The 23999-nt window shown below is 36.3% G+C and overlaps 1 protein-coding gene across 5 annotated transcripts in view; it reads left to right on the top strand.

Annotated features, from left to right (window-relative positions):
• The window catches only part of FAM135A (family with sequence similarity 135 member A), a 119772-nt gene that overhangs the window by 21606 nt on the left and 74167 nt on the right, over window positions 1-23999 (top strand). For all 5 annotated transcript variants that reach the window (XM_057527907.1, XM_057527905.1, XM_057527906.1 and 2 more), the window contains one exon: window positions 12204-12283. In XM_057527907.1, the coding sequence (XP_057383890.1) occupies window positions 12204-12283 (80 nt within the window). The remainder of the gene's footprint in view (window positions 1-12203; window positions 12284-23999) is intronic.

Here is a 23999-nt window from a genome sequence, read left to right as displayed (position 1 = left end):
TTAAATTGAAGCTGTAGCAATTTCAGTTAGGTATTAAACTGGAGGGGAAATTTCCTCTCTTTGGAGACCATTGCAAAATTATGAGAACATCTTTTTCTGGAATTCTGGATATTGCTATTGAGTACTCATCTGCATACAGTTTGTTACTAATTCAAGAAGAGGTGAGGCACTTTTGCCAGAATGTAGATTAATGCACTGCTTTCTTCAGTGAGAAACTCTTGCTAGGAAGAAAAAAAAAAAAAAAGACTAGCTAAAACAGTGTGTTCTGAGATGGAGTCGGTTTGCTTTATTTCACTGCAGGTTGGTAACATGTCACAGAGATGCACCAGTGTACGTACCGCAGTTTAAACAACACAGCTTTAGAATATCAGTGAATGGCTTCTAGAATGGAGTTGAGTTTAATTCATTTCAGAAGGAAGCAGATGGACTAACGTTAGGTATTCTCAAATATTTAGAAAGTGTGGGAACTTGGGCAAAGTGTTGTATGTTTTAACATTCTTTTGTAAAGCAAGTGAAATGTTATCAGTTTGATTTGTTTCCAGGTGTGTTTGGGACAGTCAGCAATCCAGCATACTGCTGATAATAAAACAAGTAATGAGGGAAACGGCCATGGAGTGCAAGTTGAAACGATGATAGTAGTACTTTGTTATTTTTTATTTTCTTTCGCATGTGGTTTCCCATAAAACAGTTTAATTACATACCTGTAGCTACAACTGCTTTCCCCAGTCAGTCCTAGCACCATTCCCTTGTCATAAGCTATACTACTGCAAGGTGAATAATGTATTATGATTTGGAAATAAAGAAGATCAAGGATATGGACTTAGAAATTGTTTTCTTAGGTTTCAGTAACATCACAAAACCGTGGAGCTGAAATCCTCTTAGGAAAGGCCTGTAGAACCCTAGAAACCAGGTTCTATACCACAGTCTTTAAAGGCTCTGAACAAAGCAATCTTAAATCCCTTCCATTTATAATTCTGAGGTTGTTAAACTCATGGGAAGTTGACAGTTTGATTTAAAAATGATTGTCAGCCAACAGAGTCAGAAAATTTCATGCTGATTTTTTGGATTATTGACATTGATTACAACCTTGGAAAAAATGATCCCTTGTCTATAATGTGTATATGTTGTATAAATTGAGGACTTCTGATTAAGTGGTGCTGATTGGACTCACAGGAAACCACCTCAAGTTTTCTTCAAGGCCTTCAAAACTATCTAAAATTGTCTGTTTCTTCAGTAAGGTATAAGAACTGAGAATACTATCTAAGAAGTTCATCACTTTCTCAGGTTTAAATGAATCAACCATTCTCTGTAGTCAGAAAAGTTAGTTTTCTCACAGCAATTTACATCAATTATTAGACTACTTCTAAACCTTTGGATTTCTCTCATTATTGTGTCCTACCTCATTTTTAAAAATCGATGCCATAGTATAGGTCTGCCATTTGTGGCCTGTGTGAGATAGGATGTCTGCATCCTTTGAAGGATCATAGTGATGGAGCATAACAGTCAGTGATGGAGCTGATACTGACTGAGTATACCAACAGTTAGCCTGTACTGGCCTTGAATGCATCTGTGTTTGAAGTATAAATAAATAGAAGAAATCAAATTAGGAACTGTGAAAAGAACTATAGAAAACAGAAAAAAATAGTTTAATATTAATGTTGTCAATTAAGTAGAAGAAAATCTTTCCATTAAAGGACAGTTGTTATGAGAAGTGTCTATGCGAAAATCAAAGCATAAATGACGTGACTTCAAGGCAATGCAAACACCAATGGGAAGAGAAACATGAAACTTATGAATTTGTGTACTCGTTAACAAAGTGTACAATAATGTGTTTCCATAATAATGCAAATATGTAATTTAAGGAACAATTTGCATAAAGAGGAATTTATTTATGGGTCAAATATTACTTAACCCAGGGACTATCTGTATGGATTTTATGAGAGTTCCACCTGTAAATAACAAGATGCTCTCAAAGAGGTAACCAGTAAATTCGGCTAGATAATAAACAATAAGAATAGATCTTTCCTGATCTTAATAAAGACTTTTTGACACAGCAAGTGAGCTCATTGTTTTCTTGACAAAATTAAAGAATGGATTTTAAAAGTTAACGTATTGGGGTAAAAAGTTTATATTTCAAAAATTAAAGAGTTCTGTTAAGTATCCAGTTTCAAAAGATTTTACCTAAAAGGAAATAAAAATCTGCTCTGAAGCTTTTTTCCTAAAACTACTCATGATCCTACAATAACGCCACAGCCTCTTCGGAGCTTTGCAGGGAAGATGTAGTGACCCAAGTAGTCTGTCTTTTGTAACAGTAGGAAGATATTCTAAGAAAATACAGAGTCTTAGAAAATATACTCTTTACTTACTCTTTTTGAATAAATTATTTGTGATATGTTCTTGAACAACAGGAAAGGGAGTAAAAATTTAGAACTCTAAATTAAGGAAGTTGTAATAGGAGATTAGCTGTGAAACTTATTGAAATGATAGAAATAAGTCAAAATAATAAATATATTTACAAAATTAAATCTTAGAGTTTTTGAAAACTGTCCATTTCAAACAGATGAGTGAGTTGGTTCTCCAGATTTATTAATAAAATATGGAAAAGGAGAATGACAGTGGGGGAAGTAATTGTTAAATTCTGCATCTTACATAAATGAAAAGCAAAATTTTAAAAAATGTCTTTCTGTAAAAACCTATACCTATATACTAATGTTTTTGAAAAACTTATTTGCTTTCTAATGGAATTAGAGATTATATGTGGTTATTACAAAAAAAAAAAGCAAGTTAACCAGAGTCGACATAGCAAATGAAGGAATGGAGAAAGTAAGCAACATCAAAAACAAAAAATATAGAATAAGATGACAAGTGCAAACATTTAAAATTATTGTGACCATAAAACTCAAATAGTTTTAAGTTTTCCGGTTTAAAGGCAGACTTTTGGATTTTAAATCCAATAATTTTCTGTTTATAACAGACATACCCCATGTTTTGAGAACTGATGCCTACAAATTAAAAGTGCTAATTTGGTGAATTGAAGCTTTTATCATTATGAAAAGACTTCTGTATCCTAATAATGCTGTTTGCTTTTAACTCTGTTTTGTCTAATATTAATATTGTGACATCAGCTTTCTTTTGGTTAAAATTTTCAAAGTGTACCTTTTACCATTCTTTTATTTGCAGACTTTCTCTATCCTTGTATTTTCAATTTTTCTATTGTAGACAACGTACAGTGGGATTTATCTTTTTCATTCTCTAGGGCACTCTTTGTCTTTTAACTGGAGCATTTGGTCCATTTATATTTAATGTAATTGCTGATATATTTGTGTTTATATCCATTATCTTATATTTTGTGCTTTCTGTGTACCCTCTTCTTTTTTTCTCCGTGTGCATCTCTTTTTTTTTTTTTCATGTTCTGATTTCTGCCAAGATCTTCAGGTTTATTCTTTGAGAGAGATTTTCCTTGTGTCTGGCCTTTTGGGAAATACCAATCTAGGACCCACTTTTTGTTTCTTTAAAGAAAAGTTTAAAACATTTGAAAGTATAGTAAACACATATATACCTATAATCTAGCCAACAATTATCAAAGTTTTTTCTCCTTATTTCACCTATTACCCTCCTCCCCAATCTTTTTTTAGTATCTCTAATACAGGAAGACTTTTGTTTTTAAAAATCTGCAAAACCATTATTGCACTTAAAGAAATGTTTAAAATAATTTCTTGGCATCAAATAAAACAGTGTTCTCATTTCTTCAGTCATCTTATAAATGTGTTTTTATAGTTTGTTTGTTTGAATCAGTATCCCTCCAAAATTTACAGGTTGTATTTGGGTGTTATGTCTCTTAGATTTCTTTTTAAATTTGTAATTGCTAGTTTGATCCAAAAGCTTGATTAAATTCTGATAGTTTTTGAGAAGAGTCCTTCATAGCTGATGCTGTGTCCTTCCTGTTACCTTATATTTGGGGACATAAAATGTCTGCCTCTTTTCATGAGATTGACTCAGGTATTGTCAATCTGATGCATCCATTATAAAGTTCCTCATCACTTAGTTGATAGTACCTATTCATAACTTTTGTCCAGAGTCATTATTTTATTTTACTAGGGCTTACAAAATGGTGATATTCTATTATTCCTTCTGCATTTATTAGCTATAATTCTGTGAAGAAGACTTTTGCCTCATTAACTATTTGGCTACTCTGAAATACAGTTTATACAGAAAGACATGGCCAATGTTTTCTTCTTTTCCTTATTTACTAGTTTTCAGAATATTGTGTTGTTGCTCTAGCATCTTTCAAATATCATCAGTTTTTATTTAGTACAGATATATCTCGGATATATTATGAGTTCAGTTCCAGACCATTGCGATAAAGCGAATATCACAATAAATAAGTTCACAGGAATTTTTTGGTTTCCCAGAGCATGTAAAAGTTATGTTTACACTTAAAAAAGTAAATGTGCAATAGGATTTTGTCTAAAAAAAAAATGCACATACCTTAATTTAAAAATACTTTATCACTAAAAAATGCCAACCATCATGTGAGCCTTCAGTGAGTTGTAATCTTTTGGCTGGTGGAGGGTCGTGCTTCAGTGTTGATGGCTGCTGAGTGATCAGGATGGTGATTGCTGAAGGTAGGGGTGGTAATGTGACAAAATAAGACAATGAAGTTTGCTGCATTGATTGGCTCTTCCTTTCACGAACCATTTCTTTGTAGCATGCAGCACTGTTTGGTATCATTTTATACACAGTAGAACTTCTTTCAAAATTGGAGTTAATCCTTTCAAACCCTGTCCCTGCTATATCAACTAAGTTTAATATTCTAAATCCTTTGCTGTCATTTCAACAGTCTTCACAGCATCTTCCCCAACAGTAGATTCCATCTCAAGAAACCACTTTCTCTGCTCATCCATAAGAAGCAGCTCCTCATCCATTCAAGTTTTGTCATGAGGTTGCTGCAATCCAGTCACATCTCAGGCTCCACTTCTAGTTCTTGTTCTCCTGCTGTTTCCACCACATCTGCAGTGACTTCCTCCACTGACGAGTGAGTCCCTCCAAGTCATCCAGGAGGGTTGGAGTCAACTTCTTCTGAACCCCTTTTAATGTTGATATTTGGACCTCTTCCCGTGAATCATGAATATTCTTAATGGCATCTAGAATGATGAATTCTTTCTGGAAGGTTTTCAATTGACTTTGCCCAGATCGACCAGAAGAGTCACTGTCTCTGGAAGCTATAGCCTTATGAAATGTATTTCTTAAATCATAAGACTTGGGAGTGGAAATTACTCCTTGATCCATGGGCGGCAGAATAGATGTTATATTACCAGGCATGAAAACAACATGAATCTCATTGTCCATCTCCAGCAGAGCTCTTGGGTGACCACGTGCATTGTCAATGAGCAGTCACATTTTGAAAGGAATTTTTTTTCCTGAGCAGTAGGTCTCAACAGTGGGCTTAAAATATTCAGTAAGCCATGTTGTAAACAGACGTACTGTCATCCAGGCTTTGTTGTTCCATTTAGAGAGCACCGGCAGAGGAGATTTAGCCCTGGATTTTCAGAATGGTGAATGAGCATTGGCTTCAAGCTAAGTCACCAGCTGCATCCTCCCTAACAAGAGAGTCAGCCTGTCCTTTGAAACTTTGAAGCCCAGCATTGACTTCTCTCTAGCTATGAAAGTCCTAGACGGCATCTTCTAATAGAACACTATTTTGCCTACATTGAAAACCTGTTGTTCAGTGCAGCCACCTTCATGAATTATCTTAGCTAGACCTTCTGGATAACTTGCTGCAGCTTCTACAGCAGCACTTGCTGCTTCACCTTGCACTTTGTTGTTATGGAGACGGCTCCTTTCCTTGGACCTCATGGACCAGCCTCTGCTAGCTTCAGACATTCCGTCTGCAGCCTCCTCACCTCTCTCAGCCTTCAGAGAATTGAAGGGAGGTTAGGCTTTGCTCTGGATGAGGCTTTGGCTTAAGGGAATGTTGTGGCTGGTTTGATCTTCTCTCCAGACCGTTGAAACTTTCTCCATAGCAGCAATAAGGTCGTTTTGCTTTCTTATCATTCGTGTGTTCACTGGAGCAGCACTTTTAATTTCCTTCAGGGCTTTCCCTTTACATCCACAATGTGGCTACCTGTTTGGCACAAGAGGCCTAGTTTTCTGCCTCAGCTTTGAACATGCCTTCCTTACTAAGCTTAATCGTTTCTAGCTTTTGATTTAAAGTGAGAAACAACCAATTCTTCCTTTAACTTGAGCACTCAGAGGCCATTGTAGGTTTATTAATTGGCCTAATTTCAATATCATGTGTCTCAGAGAATGGGGAGGCCCGAGGAGAGGGAGAGAGATGGGGGAATGGCTGGTCGGTAGAGCGGTCAGAACACACACAACATTTATTAAGTTCACTGTCTTATATGAGTGGTTTGTGGCGCCCCAAAACAATTACAAGAGTAGCATCAAAGATCACTGATCGCAGATCACCGTAACGCATGTAATAATAATGAAAAAGTTTGAAATACTGTGAGAATTACCAAAATGTGACACTGAGACATGAAGTGAGCGAATGCTATTGAGAAAATCATGCCAGTAGACTTGCTTGACACAGGGTTGCTAGAAACCTTCAACTTGTAAAAAAAAATATTGGGTTAGCCAAAAAGTGCCTTCGGTTTTTAAGTAAAAATAAAAGACAAATTTTTCATTTTCACCAAGAACTCTATTGAGCAACACATTCACCGTTTTGTTCCACTGTCTTCTGCCATCTATCAGGCAACTTCATAATTCCATCTTCCCAAAACTTTTTATCTTTTTGAGCAAAGAACTGTTCTAGATGCCTTTTACAGTCTTCCAGGGAATTGAAATTTTTTCCATTAAGAGAATTCTGTAAAGACCAAAATAAATGGAAATCTGAAGGTTCAATGTCTGGTGAATACAGTGGATGAATCAGAACTTCCCAGCCAAGCTGTAACAGTTTTTGCCTGGTCATCAAAGAAACATGCGGTCTTGTGTTATCCTGATGGAAGATTATGCGTTTTCTGTTGACTAATTCTGGACGCTTTTCATCAAGTGCTGCTTTCACTTGGTCTAATTGGGAGCAGCACTTGTTGGAATTAATCGTTTGGTTTTCCGGAAGGAACCCCTTCCAATCCCACCGTATACACAACATCACCTTCTTTGGATGAAGACTGGCCTTTGGTGTGATTGGTGGTGGTTCATTTCCCTTGCCCCATGATCTCTTCCATTCCACATTGTTGTACAGTATCCACTTTTCATCGCCCATCACAATATGTTTTAAAAACGGAACATTTTCATTACATTTAAGTAGAGAATCGCATGGGGAAATATGGTCAAGAAGGTTTTTTTCGCTTAACATATGGAACCCAAACGTCAAAGCGATTAACATAACCACGCTGGTGCAAATGATTTTCAACAATTGATTTGTATATTTTGAGTATGTAGGCTATCTCCCGCGTGGTATAATGTTGATTGTTCTCAATTAATGTCTCGATTTGATCGCTGTCAACTTCAACTGGTCTACCCGACCATGGAGCATCGTCCAGTGAGAAATCTCCAGCACGAAAGTTTGCAGACTACTTTTGACACATTCTATCAGTCACAGCACCTTCTCCATACACTGCACAAATCTTTTTGTGCGTTTCAGTTGCGTTTTAACCTTTCTTGAAATAATAAAGCACAATATGCTGAAAATGTTGCTTTTTTTCTTCCATCTTCAGTATTAAAAAGGCTGCACAAAAATTCACCAATTTTGATAAGTCTTTTTTTAAATGCATGCTGATATGACAGCTGTCACATACAATCTAATAAAATTGTTTTGAATGAAGTTAAAGACAACCAAGGGCTACTAGAGCAATCTTATGGGAAAAAACCGAATGAACCTTTTGGCCACCCCAATACCTTGGAATAAAGTGTGATAAAAACAAGTTATGCCTATACCAATATGAACTCATGGATTTTTAATGTATCTGATGGTAATTCTGCATCATTAGTCTTCTTGATGTTCAGAGAGAGCCTTGTAGGTTGATTTCTGTGAACTCATGGAGTGATGCAGGCAGTATTTGAGAGCTTCCGTGTTTCCTACTGTGACTAGCTTTTCTAGATTCTAGTATATTCCCTGCTCTAGATTTGGAATCAGCCAAGGGGCTCTAGTTCCTTTTAGTAGGAAATAGTGTTTAGAGATCGTAATATACGTGTTAAAGATACACATTTTTATTGAGTCATTGCTTCTAGGCCTTCTCAGTTGACAGAGGTAGAAAATACATTTTTTTTAAGAAAAATACATGATAAATTTTTACTATTTTCCTATTCTAATTTTAGATTACAAGGATTTTACTTTTATAATTTTATATTTGTATCTCTTTTCATTTACACTGAAAATCTTGGTTCCTAATAACATGATTACTTAACTTGCTTTATTCATGTGTGTGCAAATATGTCTACGATAATTTCAAAATAATAGTAGCACCACCAACAAGACTATAAATGTTGTTTAAAACTTCTTTGGGGTTCTCTTTTATTGTAGGATATATCCCATGAGGAATAGGCACTTAAAGTACTATGTTTTAAAAATCACTTGAAAGAACTTTGTGAAATTGCAGTTAAGAAGGTACACATTAAGTTCAGTTGTTTTAGGGTGGTTTAGGGGATTGCTTTTTTTAAATTTAATTTATTTTGTTATTATATAAAAATATTTTGTGGTTCCAAAATCAAAACTCTGAAGTACATACATTGAGAGAGGCCTTGTTTTCATCCCGGTCCCTTCTCCTGACCCCATTCCCCCACCTATAGGTAACCATTTTATTTTTTATTAGTTTTGTGTATATTCTTCCCTTTTATTACTTTTTTTTTAATTTACTTAATTTATTTATTGCTGTGTTGGGTCTTCGTTTCTGTGCGAGGGCTTTCTCTAGTTGCGGCAAGTGGGGACCACTCTTCATCGCGGTGCAGGGGCCTCTCATTATCGCGGCCTCTCTTGTTACGGAGCACAGGCTCCAGACGCGCAGGCTCAGTAATTGTGGCTCATGGGCCTAGTTGCTCCGCGGTATGTGGGATCTTCCCAGACCAGGGCTTGAACCCGTGTTCCCTGCATTGGCAGGCAGACTCTCAACCACTGCACCACCAGGGAAGCCCCCTTATTACTTTTTTTAAAAGGCAAAAAATATATATAATCATATCCTTTCTTCTTACACAAAGGTAGCATAGTACACATGTTCCATGCTTGCTTTTGTTGGTAAAAAATGTATCTTAGAGATCACTCCTTTGCAGTATGTAGAGATATACTAAATATATATATGTAAATGTAGATATAGATATACTAAAATATATATATAAAAGATTACTTTTTATAGCCATGTGGTACTGCATTGTATAGTTGCACCGTAGTTTATTCAGCCAATCCCTTAATGATGGACATTTTGCATTTTTCTTGAGTTTTCCTGTTGCAGTTAAGGCTGCAGTGAATAGCCTTGTGCTACCTCATTGAATATTTTTGCTAAAGTATCTTTGGGAAATAGTCTTAAAAGTGGGATGCTAGGTCGAAGAGTACATGTCTATGTGTTTTTGCTCCTTATTGCTAAATTCCCCTCCATATGGCATTGCACAATTTTACCTCACCAGCAGTACGGAAGAATTCCTTTTTGCCCAGAGCCTCACCAGCAGAGTATTTTGTCAAACTGCTGGTTTTCTTTCGATGTGACAGATGAGAAAGGATAGCTCATTATAGTTTTAATTTGTAGTTTTTAAAATTATAAGATTGAAATTTTTTTCATGTATTTAAGAGACATTTGCAGTTCTTTTTTGGTGAACTGTTTATTAATTTTCTATTTCATTTTTTTACGTTAATTGGCCTTTTTCTTCTCAATTTTTAGATGCTCATATCTAAAATATAACCCAGGCTTTTAAAGCCGAAAGTAAGGTTTGTCAGAATGGATCGGCAGATGCCTGCAGGACAAAAGCAACTTCATTGCGTTGTCTACCTGACTGATTTTGTTTGATAATTCCATACTATTTTGTTACCTCTTCAATAATTTTATAAAGATATATTTTTATACTTATTTGGCTGTTTTAGTTGTTTTTTTAGCAAGAAGTTGTTCTGAATAACCTAGCTCACCACAGCCCTTAGAAAAGGAAATATTTTATCCTTTGCTTTTAAAATTTTATCTCTTATTTGATATTTTACGTAAAAAAATTAACATATGCACATTTGAAAGTTTTGTTCATTTTTGAAGATTTATACCTTTAAAGTACCATTAATTTTAATTAAAAAAATATATTTACAGTCATAATAGACTGCTTTTATAAATGCAAAGTGAACATCGCTTAAAATAATGTAGGTAATTACTTCCAGTGGTTTGTTTTTCCTGTATCTCTAGAACTTAGCCCAGTGGCTAACACATAGGTGGGTCCTCAATAAGTCTTGAATTAATGGTACGTGTATGTATATGTATACACACGCACATTTATTTATTTTTTAATATGTTGAACCGTATGTTTTAGGCACTTTTTTTTTTCATTTATTTATTTTTGGCTTCACTGGGTCTTTGTTGCTGCACGGGGGCTTTCTCTAGTTGCAGCAAGCGGGGGCTACTCTTTGTTGCAGTGCGTGGGCTTCTAATTGCGGTGGCTTCTCTTGTTGCGGAGCACAAGCTCTAGGCACGTGGGCTGCAGTAGTTGTGGCACACGGGCTCAGTAGTTGTGGCACACGGGCTTAGGTGCTCCGCGGCATGTGGGATCTTCCCAGACCAGGGATTGAACCCATGTCCCCTGCATTGGCAGGCAGATTCTTAACCACTGCACCACCAAGGAAGTCCCACAAGCACATTTAAATTCAGAGAATTTTATATTAGGATACTCTAACAGTATACAGTAAATGCAGAGTGTTGTTTAAATGTCTCTGAATTTATGTGTGCAAATCATTATATTAGGATTGAGGGTGTACACTTACAAATAGGACATAGTTCTTGTGCTTAAGAAGTTTAAAATGAAATGTCTATCAGTTGCTTATTCTTAAGCTCTTATACCACATACCTGAATATTTTAAAATAGCAATATTTCACTTAATCTTTAATTAAAATTAAAACTTTGCTCTCCTTTGGTCCCAAGGCTCCTGCTGTTTCCACTTTGATTTTTCTTCTCAGTCATCTCACGTCTTCAAGTTTACCCCATCTTAATCTCAACTAAGCATCTATCTCTGTGGAGTTTTGCCATGTCTCTTTAAGGCCAAATTGTGATTTTAAAGGTTCTAAATTTAATTGGCTACTGTTTCATTCACTTTTTAATTCGGGTTTTGTGATCTGACCATATGTTCTCTTCAAGGCCACACCTTCCTAGAAATAATAGTAATAAATATATTTATATATTTTAATCTTTGTATTATTTACAAATGTAATATTTAAACTATCATCTAGGAAATTATTAAAGAAAAATAAAGACTAAATATTCAGCTCCCTAGGGTCCATCTAAAGTCATCCCTGATTTATAATCTTCATTTAGCTTTTAGTAACCTTCTGTGTGTGTGTGTGTGTGTGTGTGTGTGTGTACAAAGATACATGTATCCTCCATTACATACACAAACTAGTAGTGTAATGATGTTAAAACACAAGCATTTTATAATACTTTTATCTCATAATTTTTTGTTTAAACTGATATTATTAATGACTGGTAGATTTTTTTTAATATATATTTTTTCTTAATTTTGTAGAATAAATAAGCAAGTAAAAGTGCATAAACTAAACAGAATAGTTATGACCTCGAAAAAATACTGAACTCTTTCAACCAAATACATACCTTATAGTATGAAACTAATTTTTTATAAACCGTCTGCTGTTAATCCTGTATTTTCTCAAAGTTATGCTTAAGAATAATTTATTATCTTTTAAAAGAAAAAATGAATAAATCAAATAAAGCAGTGAAACTCTTAGAACCGTTAGTAACTCCTATGGGTGCTATGCATTCTCTCATTTAAAGTAAGATTGTTTCTCTCGTCTGTCTTTACACACGCCTGTTTCCCTTTGGGTTTTATGCCATGCTAGTATTTGATCTGTGTGTGGATCTGATACACTGTTTTCCACCAGCAGTAAATACTGTGGGAGACTGATAGAAGCAGACCAACGTTATTTTTTAATACATATAGATATATAGGAATTGTGACATTGCATATTTTTAAGTGTTTTGAAGTGACTTCTTTGTCTCTTTTGCTTTAGTTTTTACCAGATTCGTGCGTCTATGAAAATTCCACCAAGAGTTCCCCACAGAGTGGAAGCTAGTTTGTTACATGCAGCAGGTAAGCCAAGGAATATTTTCAACATTTTTTTTAAAAATATGAAGCAACATTATAATGACCAATAATAACTTCTCATAATTATTTTTGTCTTTTAATTACAAATATAAGATGCCAAAGAGCATCATTCTCATACTTCTTATAAAAAATATATTTGAGGCCTCAGTAAAACAGGCTTGATTATAGGTTCCTTGTCTCCCTCTTAGGTTTCTTATGATGAGTGAATAAAAGAAAGTATGTGAAATTTCCATGAAACCAAACATAAGTGGGGGTGGTATCATTTATATCATGTAATATATAATTCTAACAAATACACAGTGAACGTGGACACATAATTTGACATACGATCACAAAGGTGTTTTATGATAAAGTTTTATAGTATGCGTTTTGAGAATATTCTTCAACCACTTTTTTTTTTTCTGGTTGATTACTCTAATTAGAAAACAAAGGGCCAGAAAGCATAAAATAGACATGTTATAGCAGCTCTTTTATTACTCATATTCTGAGGAGACACACCAGCATTAAAGGATTGGAGCCAAAACTAGTGGCCCTGACATAATCATTGGGCATTTTTTCAGCTTTCCTGATACAGTATACTCTGTTTCAGTCTAAGCAGTTAGAAAACGAAATGGTTAATGAAACGTACTAGAGAGTTATCATGTATTTCTAATATGAATTACTAGTTTTCAAAGCATCATAAAATAATAAGTATGCCTAACATTAAAGCTATGTTGAGCACAGTTCAGTTCATTTTTGAAATTTAAAAATATATTCTGGGTATTTGAAGTGTTGAGGATTATCTTTCTTAGCGTACTATGGATACCAAAAAACTGGTTAATGTTAAAGTTTAATGAATTGTACGTAATGGAGAGTTTACTCTTTCTGAAGACTGTCAAAATGCTCAGGGAGACCTATTGCTTATGACCAAAAATATGTACCTTTTTTCTTTTCAAAATTAATTTTCTTCTTGGCCTGCTGTACATGTTGGAGTATACATTTATTGTCAATAGGTCTTTTGTAAGTCTACTTTCTAGGAAACAGGTTAAAACAACTAATGTTACAGGACAGATTGGTACTGCCTTTTTGACCTTCCTTAATCAGCAGACTAAATGTCCTGCTCTGTTGTATCTCCTAAAGTTGCCAGTTGGAAAATACTGTAGAAAAACTTCTTTTTTCTGGACCACCTTTTTATTTATATATATTTTCAGCTTTATAGAGGAATAATTGACAAATATCATTTTATATATTTAAAGTGTACAATGTGATTTGTTATACACATACATTGTACAGTACATATACATATGTGATTTGTTATACAGGTACAATGTGAAAAAATTGCCATGGTCAAGATAATTAGCACATCTATCACTTCACATATTTAGTTGTTTTGTGTGTTTGTGGGAAAGAAGGCTTAAGATTTATTCTTAACAGATTTCAAGTATACAGTACTTTATTACTAACTATAGTCATCATGCTGTGCATTAGATCTGCAGAACTTATTTTTCTTATAACTAAAAGTTTGTACCCTTTGACCTACATCTCCCCATTTCTCCCACACCCCAGCCCCTGGCAACTACCATTCTACTGTCTGTTTCTATGAAACTGACTTTTTTGTTTTGTTTCCACATGTAAGTGATAACATCCAGTATTTGTGTTTCTGTGTCTGACTTATTTCATGCAGCTTAATGCCCTCCAGGTTCATCCATGTTGCTGCAAATGACAGGATTTCCATCTTTTTTTATGGCTGAATAGTATTCCATTGTTTAAAGAAACACTGCATTTTCTTTATCCATTCATCCACTGACAGACACTTGGGTTATTTCCATTTCTTGGCTATTGTGAATGATGCTGCAATGAAAATGGGAGTGCAGAATTTTCTTTTAGATACTGATTTCATTTCTTTCAAATATATACCCAGGAGTGGGATTGCTGGATCATTTGGAAGTTCTATTTTCAGTTTTTTGAGGCTCCTCCATACTGTTTGCCATAGCGGCTGCACCAATTTACATTCTCCCCAACAGCGCGCAAGTGTTCCCTTTTCTCCACATCCTGGCCAACATTTGTTACCTCTTGACGTTTTGATAATAGCTATTCTGACAGATGTGAAGTGATATCTCTTTGGGCTTTTGATTTGCGTTTCCCTGATGATTAGTGATGTTGAGCACCGTTTCATGTACCCGTTGGCCATTTGTATGTCTTCTTTGCCAAAAAATGTCTATTCGGTTCCCCTGCCTATTCTAAAATCGGATTGTTTTTTTGCTGTTGAGTTGTTTGGTTCTTTATATATTTTGGATATTATCCCCTATCAGATATATGGTTGGCAAACATTTTCTCCCAGTCAGTAGGTTGCTTTTTCTTTTGTTGGTGGTGTCCTCTGCTGTGCAGAAGCCTTGTAGTTTAATGTAGTCCCACCTGTCTATTTTTGCCTTTGCTTTGGTGTCAAATCCAAATAATCGTTGCCAAGACCAATGTCAAGGAGCTTTTCCCCTTTGTGTTCTTCTAGGAGCTTTGGTGGTTTCAGGTCTCAAATTTAAGTCTAATCCATTTTGAGTTAATTTTTGTGAGTGATATAAAATAGGGGTCCAGTTTGATTCATTTGCGTGTGAATGTCCAGTTTTCCCAGCACCACTTTTCGAAGAGACTTTCTTCTCCTTATTATGTGTTCTTGGTGCCTTGTCAGGTATTAGTTGACCATATGTGGTGGGCTGATTTCTGGGCTCTCTTTTTTGTGCCATTGATCTATGTGCCTGTTTTTATGCCAATACCATACTGTTTTGATTACTATAGCCTTGCAATTATAGTTTGAAATCAAGAAGTGTGATGCCTCCAGCTTTGTTCTTTCGTTCTCAAGATTGCTCTGGCTATTCAGGAACTTTTGTGGTCTCATACAAATTTTAGGATGATTTTTTCTATTTCTGTGAAAAATACCATTGGAATTTTGATAGAGATTATATTGAATTTGTAGATCACTTCAGGTAGTATGGATATTTTAGCAATATTCATTCTTCCAATCCAAGAACACAGGTTATCTTTCCATTTATTTGTGTCTTCTTCAGTTTCTTTCCTCAGTGTCTTACAGTTTTCAGTGTACAGGTCTTTCATCTCCTCTGGTTAAATTTATTCCTAAGTATTTTATTGCTTTTGATGCTATTGTAAATGGGATTTTCTTCTTGATTTCTCTTTCAGGTAGTCCATTGTTAGTGTATAGAAATGCAACTGATTTTTATATGTTGATTCTGTGTCCTGCAACTTTATTAAATTCATTGATTAATTCTAACAGCTTTTTGGTGGAAACTTTAGGGTTTTTATGTATAAGATCATGCCATCTGCATACAGAGATGATTTTAATTCTTCCTTTAAATTCTTTAACTAAAGAATTAAATTCCTTTAATTCTTCCTATTTGGATGCCTTTAATTTCCTTTTTTTGCCAGTTTGTTGTGGCTAGGACTTCTAGTACTGTGGTGAGCAGGAGTGGTAAGAGTGGGCATCCTTTTCTTGTTCCTGACTTGAGAGGAACACTTTGAACTTTTTACCACTGAGGATTTGTTAGCTGTGGGCTTGTCATAAATGACCTTTATTATGTTGAGGTACATTCCTTCTGTACCTAATTTATTGAGAGTTTTTATCATGAAAGTATGTTGAGTTTTGTCAAATTATTTTTCTGCATCTGTTGAGATGATCATATTTTATCCTTCATTTTTATCCTTCATTTTATCCTTCATTTATCTTCATTTCGTTAATGTGGTATATCACGTTTATTGATTTGCATATGTCAAACCATCCTTGCATCCCAGGGATAAATCCCACTTGATCATAGTGTATGCTCCTTTTAATGTGCTCTTGAATTTGGTTTGCTAGTATTTTGTTGAGGATTTTTGCATCTGTGCTCATCAGAGCTATGGTACACAAAGATATCCACACTTTTACAAATGCAGTGGCCCTGAATGAACTGTGAGATGTGCTGCTTTTCCTGCCCAAGACCATCCCCAGCTTGGTTACCTTTTATGTGTGTCATGTTCCACAGCTCCTGAACCATCCTCTGAAACCTCCCTGGGAATGTAAATCTGGCATCCAAATTGTATTTCCTGCCAGTATACCCCAGAATAGCCTATGGTGTTGAATGTTTAAGTTTGTATGAAAATTATAGAGAATAATGGTTGATGGAATGTCATGACTTACTACAGGATCACAGGTACAGTAGATCCAAAATAATGTTCAGATGAGTTTCCTCACCAGCAATCTGAAAAACAAAGAGCAAAGAAAGGCAGCCAGTTTATTCCAATCTAAGAGGTATTGGTTCTTTTCTGTTTTTATGTTTTTCCTCCCCTAAGATTTGTTTCATTTTAAAATGATATTTAAGAGTTCCTGGAGTATGTGTACCTTTTTAGTATTAGTAAATTTGTTAGGAAAAAGTATCCTTCCAAAATTTTTCTGCCTCCAGAAATTACTCCTATGTATTTGGCTGACTTTGTTTTAATAAATATATATCACTGATTTCTAGATTCATCCTTGCTAACAACATAAATATGTTTAAGTCTCTTTTCGCTTCTGTTCCTTAACAGTTCACGTTTCCTTCCAAGGGCTTGAATTTTCTCTGTACTTTTTGTTACATACCCTATTTTTCTTCTAATTTAGATTTGTGCTTCCATCTCAAGACCTTTTCTTTCCAGCTCTATATTTTACCATATATCCTACACCGTGTGTATATTTCTGGAAAACTTTTAAGAAGAAGAGAAAAAAATGATGATTTTTGTCTGTGAGTTGCAGTAGACAGGTTAGATGGTTTGGGAATCAGATAGTGTTATACAGCTTATTGCAACATGTTTAAATTATTTCCAGCACAAGATTGTGCTGACAGTGAGAGGCTTGAGCCAGGACATAGCTGTCATCTTATAATAACATCAGTCATGAGAGACAGTGAGTATTTATGGGGCTGTTGAAAACGGAATAATAACAGTGCATTCAGAGATTTCTACAACAGAGAAGTCATTGCCGGTTCTGGGAAGCTGGCCCCAGTTTGAAATGTTAGAAGACTATGTACAATTTTGATAAAAAGTAACAACTCGCCATTTCTAATAGCGATAGTAGTTTTTAAAAAGAAGCGTTTACTGTTTTATTTGAGTTTTTGTATCTATCCGTCCCTTTTCTCTGAAAAAAATATTTTTATGCAAATAATACCAGCAAAGAGTTAAAAGATCCATTAGTCCAGAAAGATTAGTAGTGAAAACCATGGCTCCTTCTCTGGATGCATCCGCTTTTAACTGTTTCTGTAGTCCTGATGGTTTCCCCTACATGGACATTCCACGTCCCGTGACAATTTCTGTCACACCACTTCCTCCCTCTCCCCCTATTTTTTAAGAGATACCATTATTCTCACATTTCTCTTTGATCATTACCGGAGCTTCAAATGAAATGTTTAAAGCTCTGTTTCTTATTTCAGCACATATGACAGACCCCTCATTTTCTAAAGTAAGGATATAAACAATCTTACCTCTTTTTTCAAATTTTTTCTTTCCCTCCACTTCCCAACCTGTTGGACATATCCTTTGTTTTATATTATCAAGATTGCTAACATTCATATTCGGATTTATAACTGTAGTTAAATCTTGTGGTTTTTGTCTATGGGTTTATTCCAAATGTTGAAAACAAGTAAACAGCATTTACATTTTCATGGTAACACAAGAGGGAAAGGGTTTATAAAATTGAAATGACTATCCAACGTAAAGAAGGAGAATCTTAAGTTTCTGGACAGACAAGGCAAATCTAGTTCCCGTTTTGGTATTGATCTGGGTCACCTATGAAATCGAGATAGCTATAGGTATATCTTAGGTATTTTACTAGTTGTAGAGTCAAAGATGCAGCTTTGTTGTGGTTAACAAAGTAGTTCCTTGGAATCAGGATACCAGCTTCCCTTTATGTTACCTTGGAGAACTCACGTAACCTCTGCGAGCTTCAGTTTCTCATCTGTGAAATGCGTAACCTGCTTTACAATAAGTGAAAGTTCACAGCAAACTGTAAAGGGCCATATACATGTAGGATATTGTTATTGGGCTTCTAGTAATACAGGAAAGAATAAGAAGCAGTCAAGTTTGACTCATTTACTGTACCATTTGTGAACCATTTAATGTTGTAAAGAGCTGAAACTTATATTATTAATTGGATGTTTTCCTATGATTTATATAATTTCTTTTATACAACATAGTAATTAAGCACATAAGATAACATCTCATGTTAATAAGTAAATCTAAAATTTTTTTAAAAAATCAATGAAACCATTTCTTGGACAAGAAGCATGAGCCAGGATGACCAAGGGCAAGAGGGGAAAACCGAAGGGAGGAAGAGACCTCCGAAAAGTCCCTGGACTTTATAACTTACTACAGAAAGCTGGGTACCTGGGCTTCCATTTCTATTCGTATAAAGCTAGCTTAATCTGCACAGAGTATTTGAATTTAGACATAACTAGTTTCAAGTCTTGTTCTGCTGTTTGCTAGCTTTATGGTCTTAAACAAATTATTCAGTTTCTCTGAGCCTTTCCTAACCAGTGAAATGGAAATAATCCCTGTTTTACAGTGTGTTTTTTGAAAACTAAATGAGAAAATTGGGTCAAGAGGCCCGGTGTAGCACTCAGTAAATATTGGGTACGTTGTCCTGGCTTCCCGTTCTATCTTAACTGCCGCAGATGTTAAAGAGCTGGAATAAGGTGACCTCTAGGATCTCAGCACCCGCTCGATGTAAGGAGAGGTGGTCCCGGAAGAGGGGGCTGCTGGAGCCATTTGTGTGCCTCTCCCTTCTCCGTGTTTAAGGGTTGGCCTTGCTCGTACACAGGAGAGCTGATTGATATGGTCTGCCCTCTTCAGCGCCTCCTCTGGGTCTTTCTTCCTCAGTGAGACAGCTCTCCCCCTCCGGTGTGGGGCTCTGTAGTAAGTGTAAGAGTGAACTGCAGGTACGCCTTTGAACTAGTTTATCAGTGTGGCATAGAAGACCAAGCACAGGCTTCGCAGCAAACAGCAGTGGCATTTATTTCCTGGACAACTTAGTTACGTTATCAGAGGCTTGGTATCTATAAAATGGATATATTGATCCCTGCCCTATAAGATTGCCTAAAGGATTAATAACAATATACGTAAAGCTCAATGCCTGGCGCATAGTAAGTGCTCTATAGATGGTAGCTAGTAGTAGTAGTGAGAAGCAATAAATAAGTGATAAGTAGTAATTAAAAGTCAGCTATTTTTCCTTTTTTATTGAATAAATTTGACATTTTTATTGAATAATGTAACACTGTATAAATTTAACATTGTGTACAATGTATTACTTTGATACATTTGTATATTGTACTGTGATTGCCATTGTAGTGATATTTATCACATTACCTAATTATAGTACAGTATTGTTGTCTTTATTCATTATGCTATGCATTAGATCTCTATGACTTATTTATACTATACTCATTGCAAGCTCGTACCCTTAAGCTACATCAGTGTTATCTTCCCACCCACCCCATACCAGGGGATGGGGGGGGGTGGGAAGATAAGATTGTTCTTATTTTACTCTCTGTTCGTTATGAGTTTGACTTTTTTTTAGGATTCCACATATAATGATATCATACATACTGTCTTTCTCTAACTTACTTCACTTAGCATAATGTGCTCAAGATCCATCCATATTGTCACAAATGGCAGGATGTCCTCCTTTCTTGTGGCCGAATAATATTCCATTGTGTATATATACACCACATCTTTTTTATCCTTTCATCTGTTGATGGGCATTGAGATTGTTTCCACGTTTTGGGTATTGTGAATGATGCTGCAGTAAACACCGGAGTGCATATATCTCTTCAAAATCCCATTTCTGTTGCCTTTGGGTATATACCCAGAAGTGGAATTGCTGGATCGTATGGCAGATCTATTTTTACTTTTTTGAGGAACCTCCATATTGTTTTCCACAGTGGTCAGACCAACTTACACTCCCACCAACATCGTGTGAGGGTTCCCTTTTCTCCACACCCTCACCAGCACTGTTGTCTCTTTTCTTCTTGAGGACGGTCATTCTGACAGGTGTGAGGTGACAGGTAATTGTGGGTTTGTTTTGCATTTCCCTGATGATTAGCCTTGCTGAGCATCTTTTTATGTGACTGTTGGCCATTTTAGTGTCCTCTTTGGAAAAAAAAATCTGTTTAGTTCTTCTGTAAGACTGCTGTTTATGGGGAGAAAGAAAGAGAAACTGCCCAAAATTCAAGCAATAATATGCGGGGAAAGTCTTATTACTAAAAAAGTACATTCTCCACTTTGATAAAAGCTTCACAACTAGATAAACATTTGGACTAATAAGAAATCAAACCTGGTTGAACCAAAAGGAAATTTCCAGTTATTTGTGTTTGACCAGGGTTTTTCTAAGGCTGTCTATTCTGGGTAAGATTCCTTGTGCATATATGTATTGCATTCTTTTTTCTACCTACCACCAGCCAGTGCTTTTATACAGGTGGTAGTGGTTAAAAGAAAAAGGGAGCTTCCCTGGTGGCACAGTGGTTAAGAATCCACCTGCCAATGCAGGGGACACGGGTTCAAGCCCTGGTCCGGGAAGATCCCACGTGCCGCAGAGCAACTAAGCCCATGTGCCACAACTACTGAGCCTGCACTCTAGAGCCCGCGAGCCACAACTACTGAGCCTGCGAGCCACAACTGCTGAAGCCCACATGCCTAGGGCCCGTGCTCCGCAACAAGAGAAGCCACTGCAATGAGAAGCCCGCGCACGCAACGAAGAGTAGCTACCCCTCGCCGCAACTAGAGAAAGCCTGCATGCAGCAACGAAGACCCAATGCAGCCATAAATTTAAATTAATTAATTAATTAATTAAAAAATAAATAAAACAAAAAGAAAAAGGGAAGTCTGGAAATCGGGGCTAGGTATCAGGAAGAGTTGACCCAGGTGCTTTGCCTTGGCAGTGGCTAACTGGCCACTTGTAAAGAAGCGTCAGTATTTTGCAGTGCTGCTAAAAGAACCATCTCTTTCTCCCCTGTTAGTTGTTTCCTTAAACTCTGCCCAGACACCAACCTTTCAGGGCCTTCCTTTGACAGACACTGAAATGTTGTGATAGATTTTTCTGAATTGTGAAGATCTTTCATGACTTGACCCCCATCCTACATGTCTGACTTTATCTCCCACTGTTGTCCCTGTGGATTCTCTGGAACAAATTCGCTGGGCTTTAACCTCCCTCCTATTCTGTGCACATTCCTCCCCTCATTGTCTCCTTTGTTAGCCCGTAGATGCCTCCCATAGGCACTGAGAAGTTTCCTCTGCCATGTTGTCATAGCTCTTTCTATAGACTTCTTTCAGCTCTTAGCATCTTAACACATTTTTTCCAGTTCAGAAGTGGAATTCTAATACAAACAGACAACAAGAATCATTAAAGAAAAATGCCTGTAAAAATGAGGAAAGTTTAAAGAAATATGTAGCTAGAGACAATTCATATTATGTCACTAATCCATTACTGTTATCAGGAACTGAATAATTTCAACAACTGTGAATGGAAAACTCACCAGAGAGTTAGCTCTTGCAATAAACTCTTGCATAGATTATGAAACTTGAGTCCATTTGGCATCACAAGCCTCCACTTCCTTTCCCTGGATTCAGCGGCTTCCTTCTGTCACTGCCATTTGTTGTCTTTTTACCTGGCTGAAGAGACAGTGATAATTACAGTGCCATTTGCTTTGGCCTCCGGAAATAGGGAATTAGGAGATTATCACATTGTACTGCAATTATTTGCTTGAATGTTTCTATCCAAACTAGACTGGGAACTCTGAAAACAAGGGCAGTGTTCTTATTTATGTTCATATCTCTTAGTTCTCGATATTTTAGCAGCAAGTTATGGTTGAATGAATGTTCACTTGTTCACAGAATAAATGAGAGATACCAATGCTAGCTGTTAAACCAAAAGAAATGGAAATGCAGAAAGATGGTGATAGGAATAAAATCTAAATTATCATGATTTAGTGGAAGTATTTGTAGGCCTCTATCACAAGTCTCTCAAAGTGTAGGTTTGATGTTTGGGTTAGCAGATGACTGATAGGCAAAGTGAAAATAGAGTCATTTCAACAAGGAAATAGGGCACTAAATTAAGAAGTTAGATGAAAGTTCATTTCTTCAATAGATACTTGCTGAGTGCCTATTGTGTGTAAGACACGGTCCTCACTCGTAAATCAAAGCAATGAAACATGTTTATGTGGTTCCTAACCTCATGGACGGAGGTTATCATCAAATAAGTGTTAAAAAGCAGGGAGGCTTTCCGACTCAAGACAATAAACTGAGTACACACATATGTCTGGGTCTTCTTGTTTCCAAGACTCCTTGGTAATAGCAATGGAGGAGTGTAAGAAGGAATAACAAAAATATTTCAGTGAATTTTGAAGGACAGAAAACAGAAGTAAGAGCTGAACTACCTTTTCGGGACACTTTCCCTGCAAGCGTGCAGATGGGAATAGCAGATGAAGGAAAGTTAGAGGCGGGCCTGAAAACAGAGATAAATTAAAGGTCTGTAATCAGGTCAGCTGGGCACCCCAGGCCCAAGTGCAGAATGTCAGGAAATTAATGTTAACCTTAGGATGAAAACCTCAAGGCTTCTCTCTAAATAAATTGCCATGGGTTACTAACACTCCAGAATGAAGCACTCATTTTTTTTTTTTTTTTTTGGTAAAAAACACATAACAGGAAATTTCCCCTCTTAACAAACTTTTAAGTGTTAAGTGTTGCTGACTGTATGCACATTGTTGTTTGACAAACTCTGTGCATTGCACATGGTGTACTGAGAACTCCTCATTTACCGCAGCTCCCGGGCCCTGGCAACCACTCTTGTACTTACCGCTTCCGTGAGTGGCGATCCGAGATCCCTCATGTAGGTAGAATCATGCAGTGTTCGTCTGGCCTGTTGCACTTAGCGTAAGTCCTCACGGTTCATCCGTGTGGTAGCGTATGACAGGATTGCCTTCTCTTTTAAGGCTGAAAATATTCCATCTTCTATCTCACTTGCTTTATCCATTCATCCGTTGACGGACATTTATGCTTCCATGAACAGTACAGTGCAGATATATGTCTTCAAGACCCTGTTTTCAAATCTTTTGTATAAATACCCAGACGTGGGATTGCTGGATCATATGGTAGTTCTACTTTTAATTTTTTGAGGAACCTCCATACTGCTTTCCATGGTAGCTACATCATTTTACATTCCCATCAATGGTGCACACGAGTTCCAGTTTCTCTGCAAGTGCTGACCGTGTACCTAATACTATATGAAGTAAAAAATAAATGAAGTTTCTTTTTTTTTTTAATTTTTGAATTTTATTTATTTTTTTATACAGCAGGTTATTATTAGTCATCAATTTTATACATGTCAGTGTATACATGTCAATCCCAATCGCCCAATTTATCCCACCACCACCCCCCGCCACTTCCCCCCTTGGTGTCCATACGTTTGTTCTCTACATCTGTGTCTCAACTTCTGCCCTGCAAACCAGTTCATCTGTACCGTTTTTCTAGGTTCCACATACATGCGTTAATGTACGATATTTGTTTTTCTCTTTCTGACTTACTTCACTCTGTATGACAGTCTCTAGATCCATCCACGTCTCAACAAATGACCCAATTTCATTCCTTTTTATGGCTGAGTAATATTCCATTGTGTATATGTACCACATCTTCTTTATCCTTTCATCTGTTGATGGGCATT

This window comes from Balaenoptera acutorostrata, chromosome 14 (genome assembly GCF_949987535.1).
Source record: "Balaenoptera acutorostrata chromosome 14, mBalAcu1.1, whole genome shotgun sequence".
NCBI lineage: Eukaryota > Metazoa > Chordata > Mammalia > Artiodactyla > Balaenopteridae > Balaenoptera > Balaenoptera acutorostrata.
This window is presented reverse-complemented; position numbering and strand designations above follow the sequence as displayed.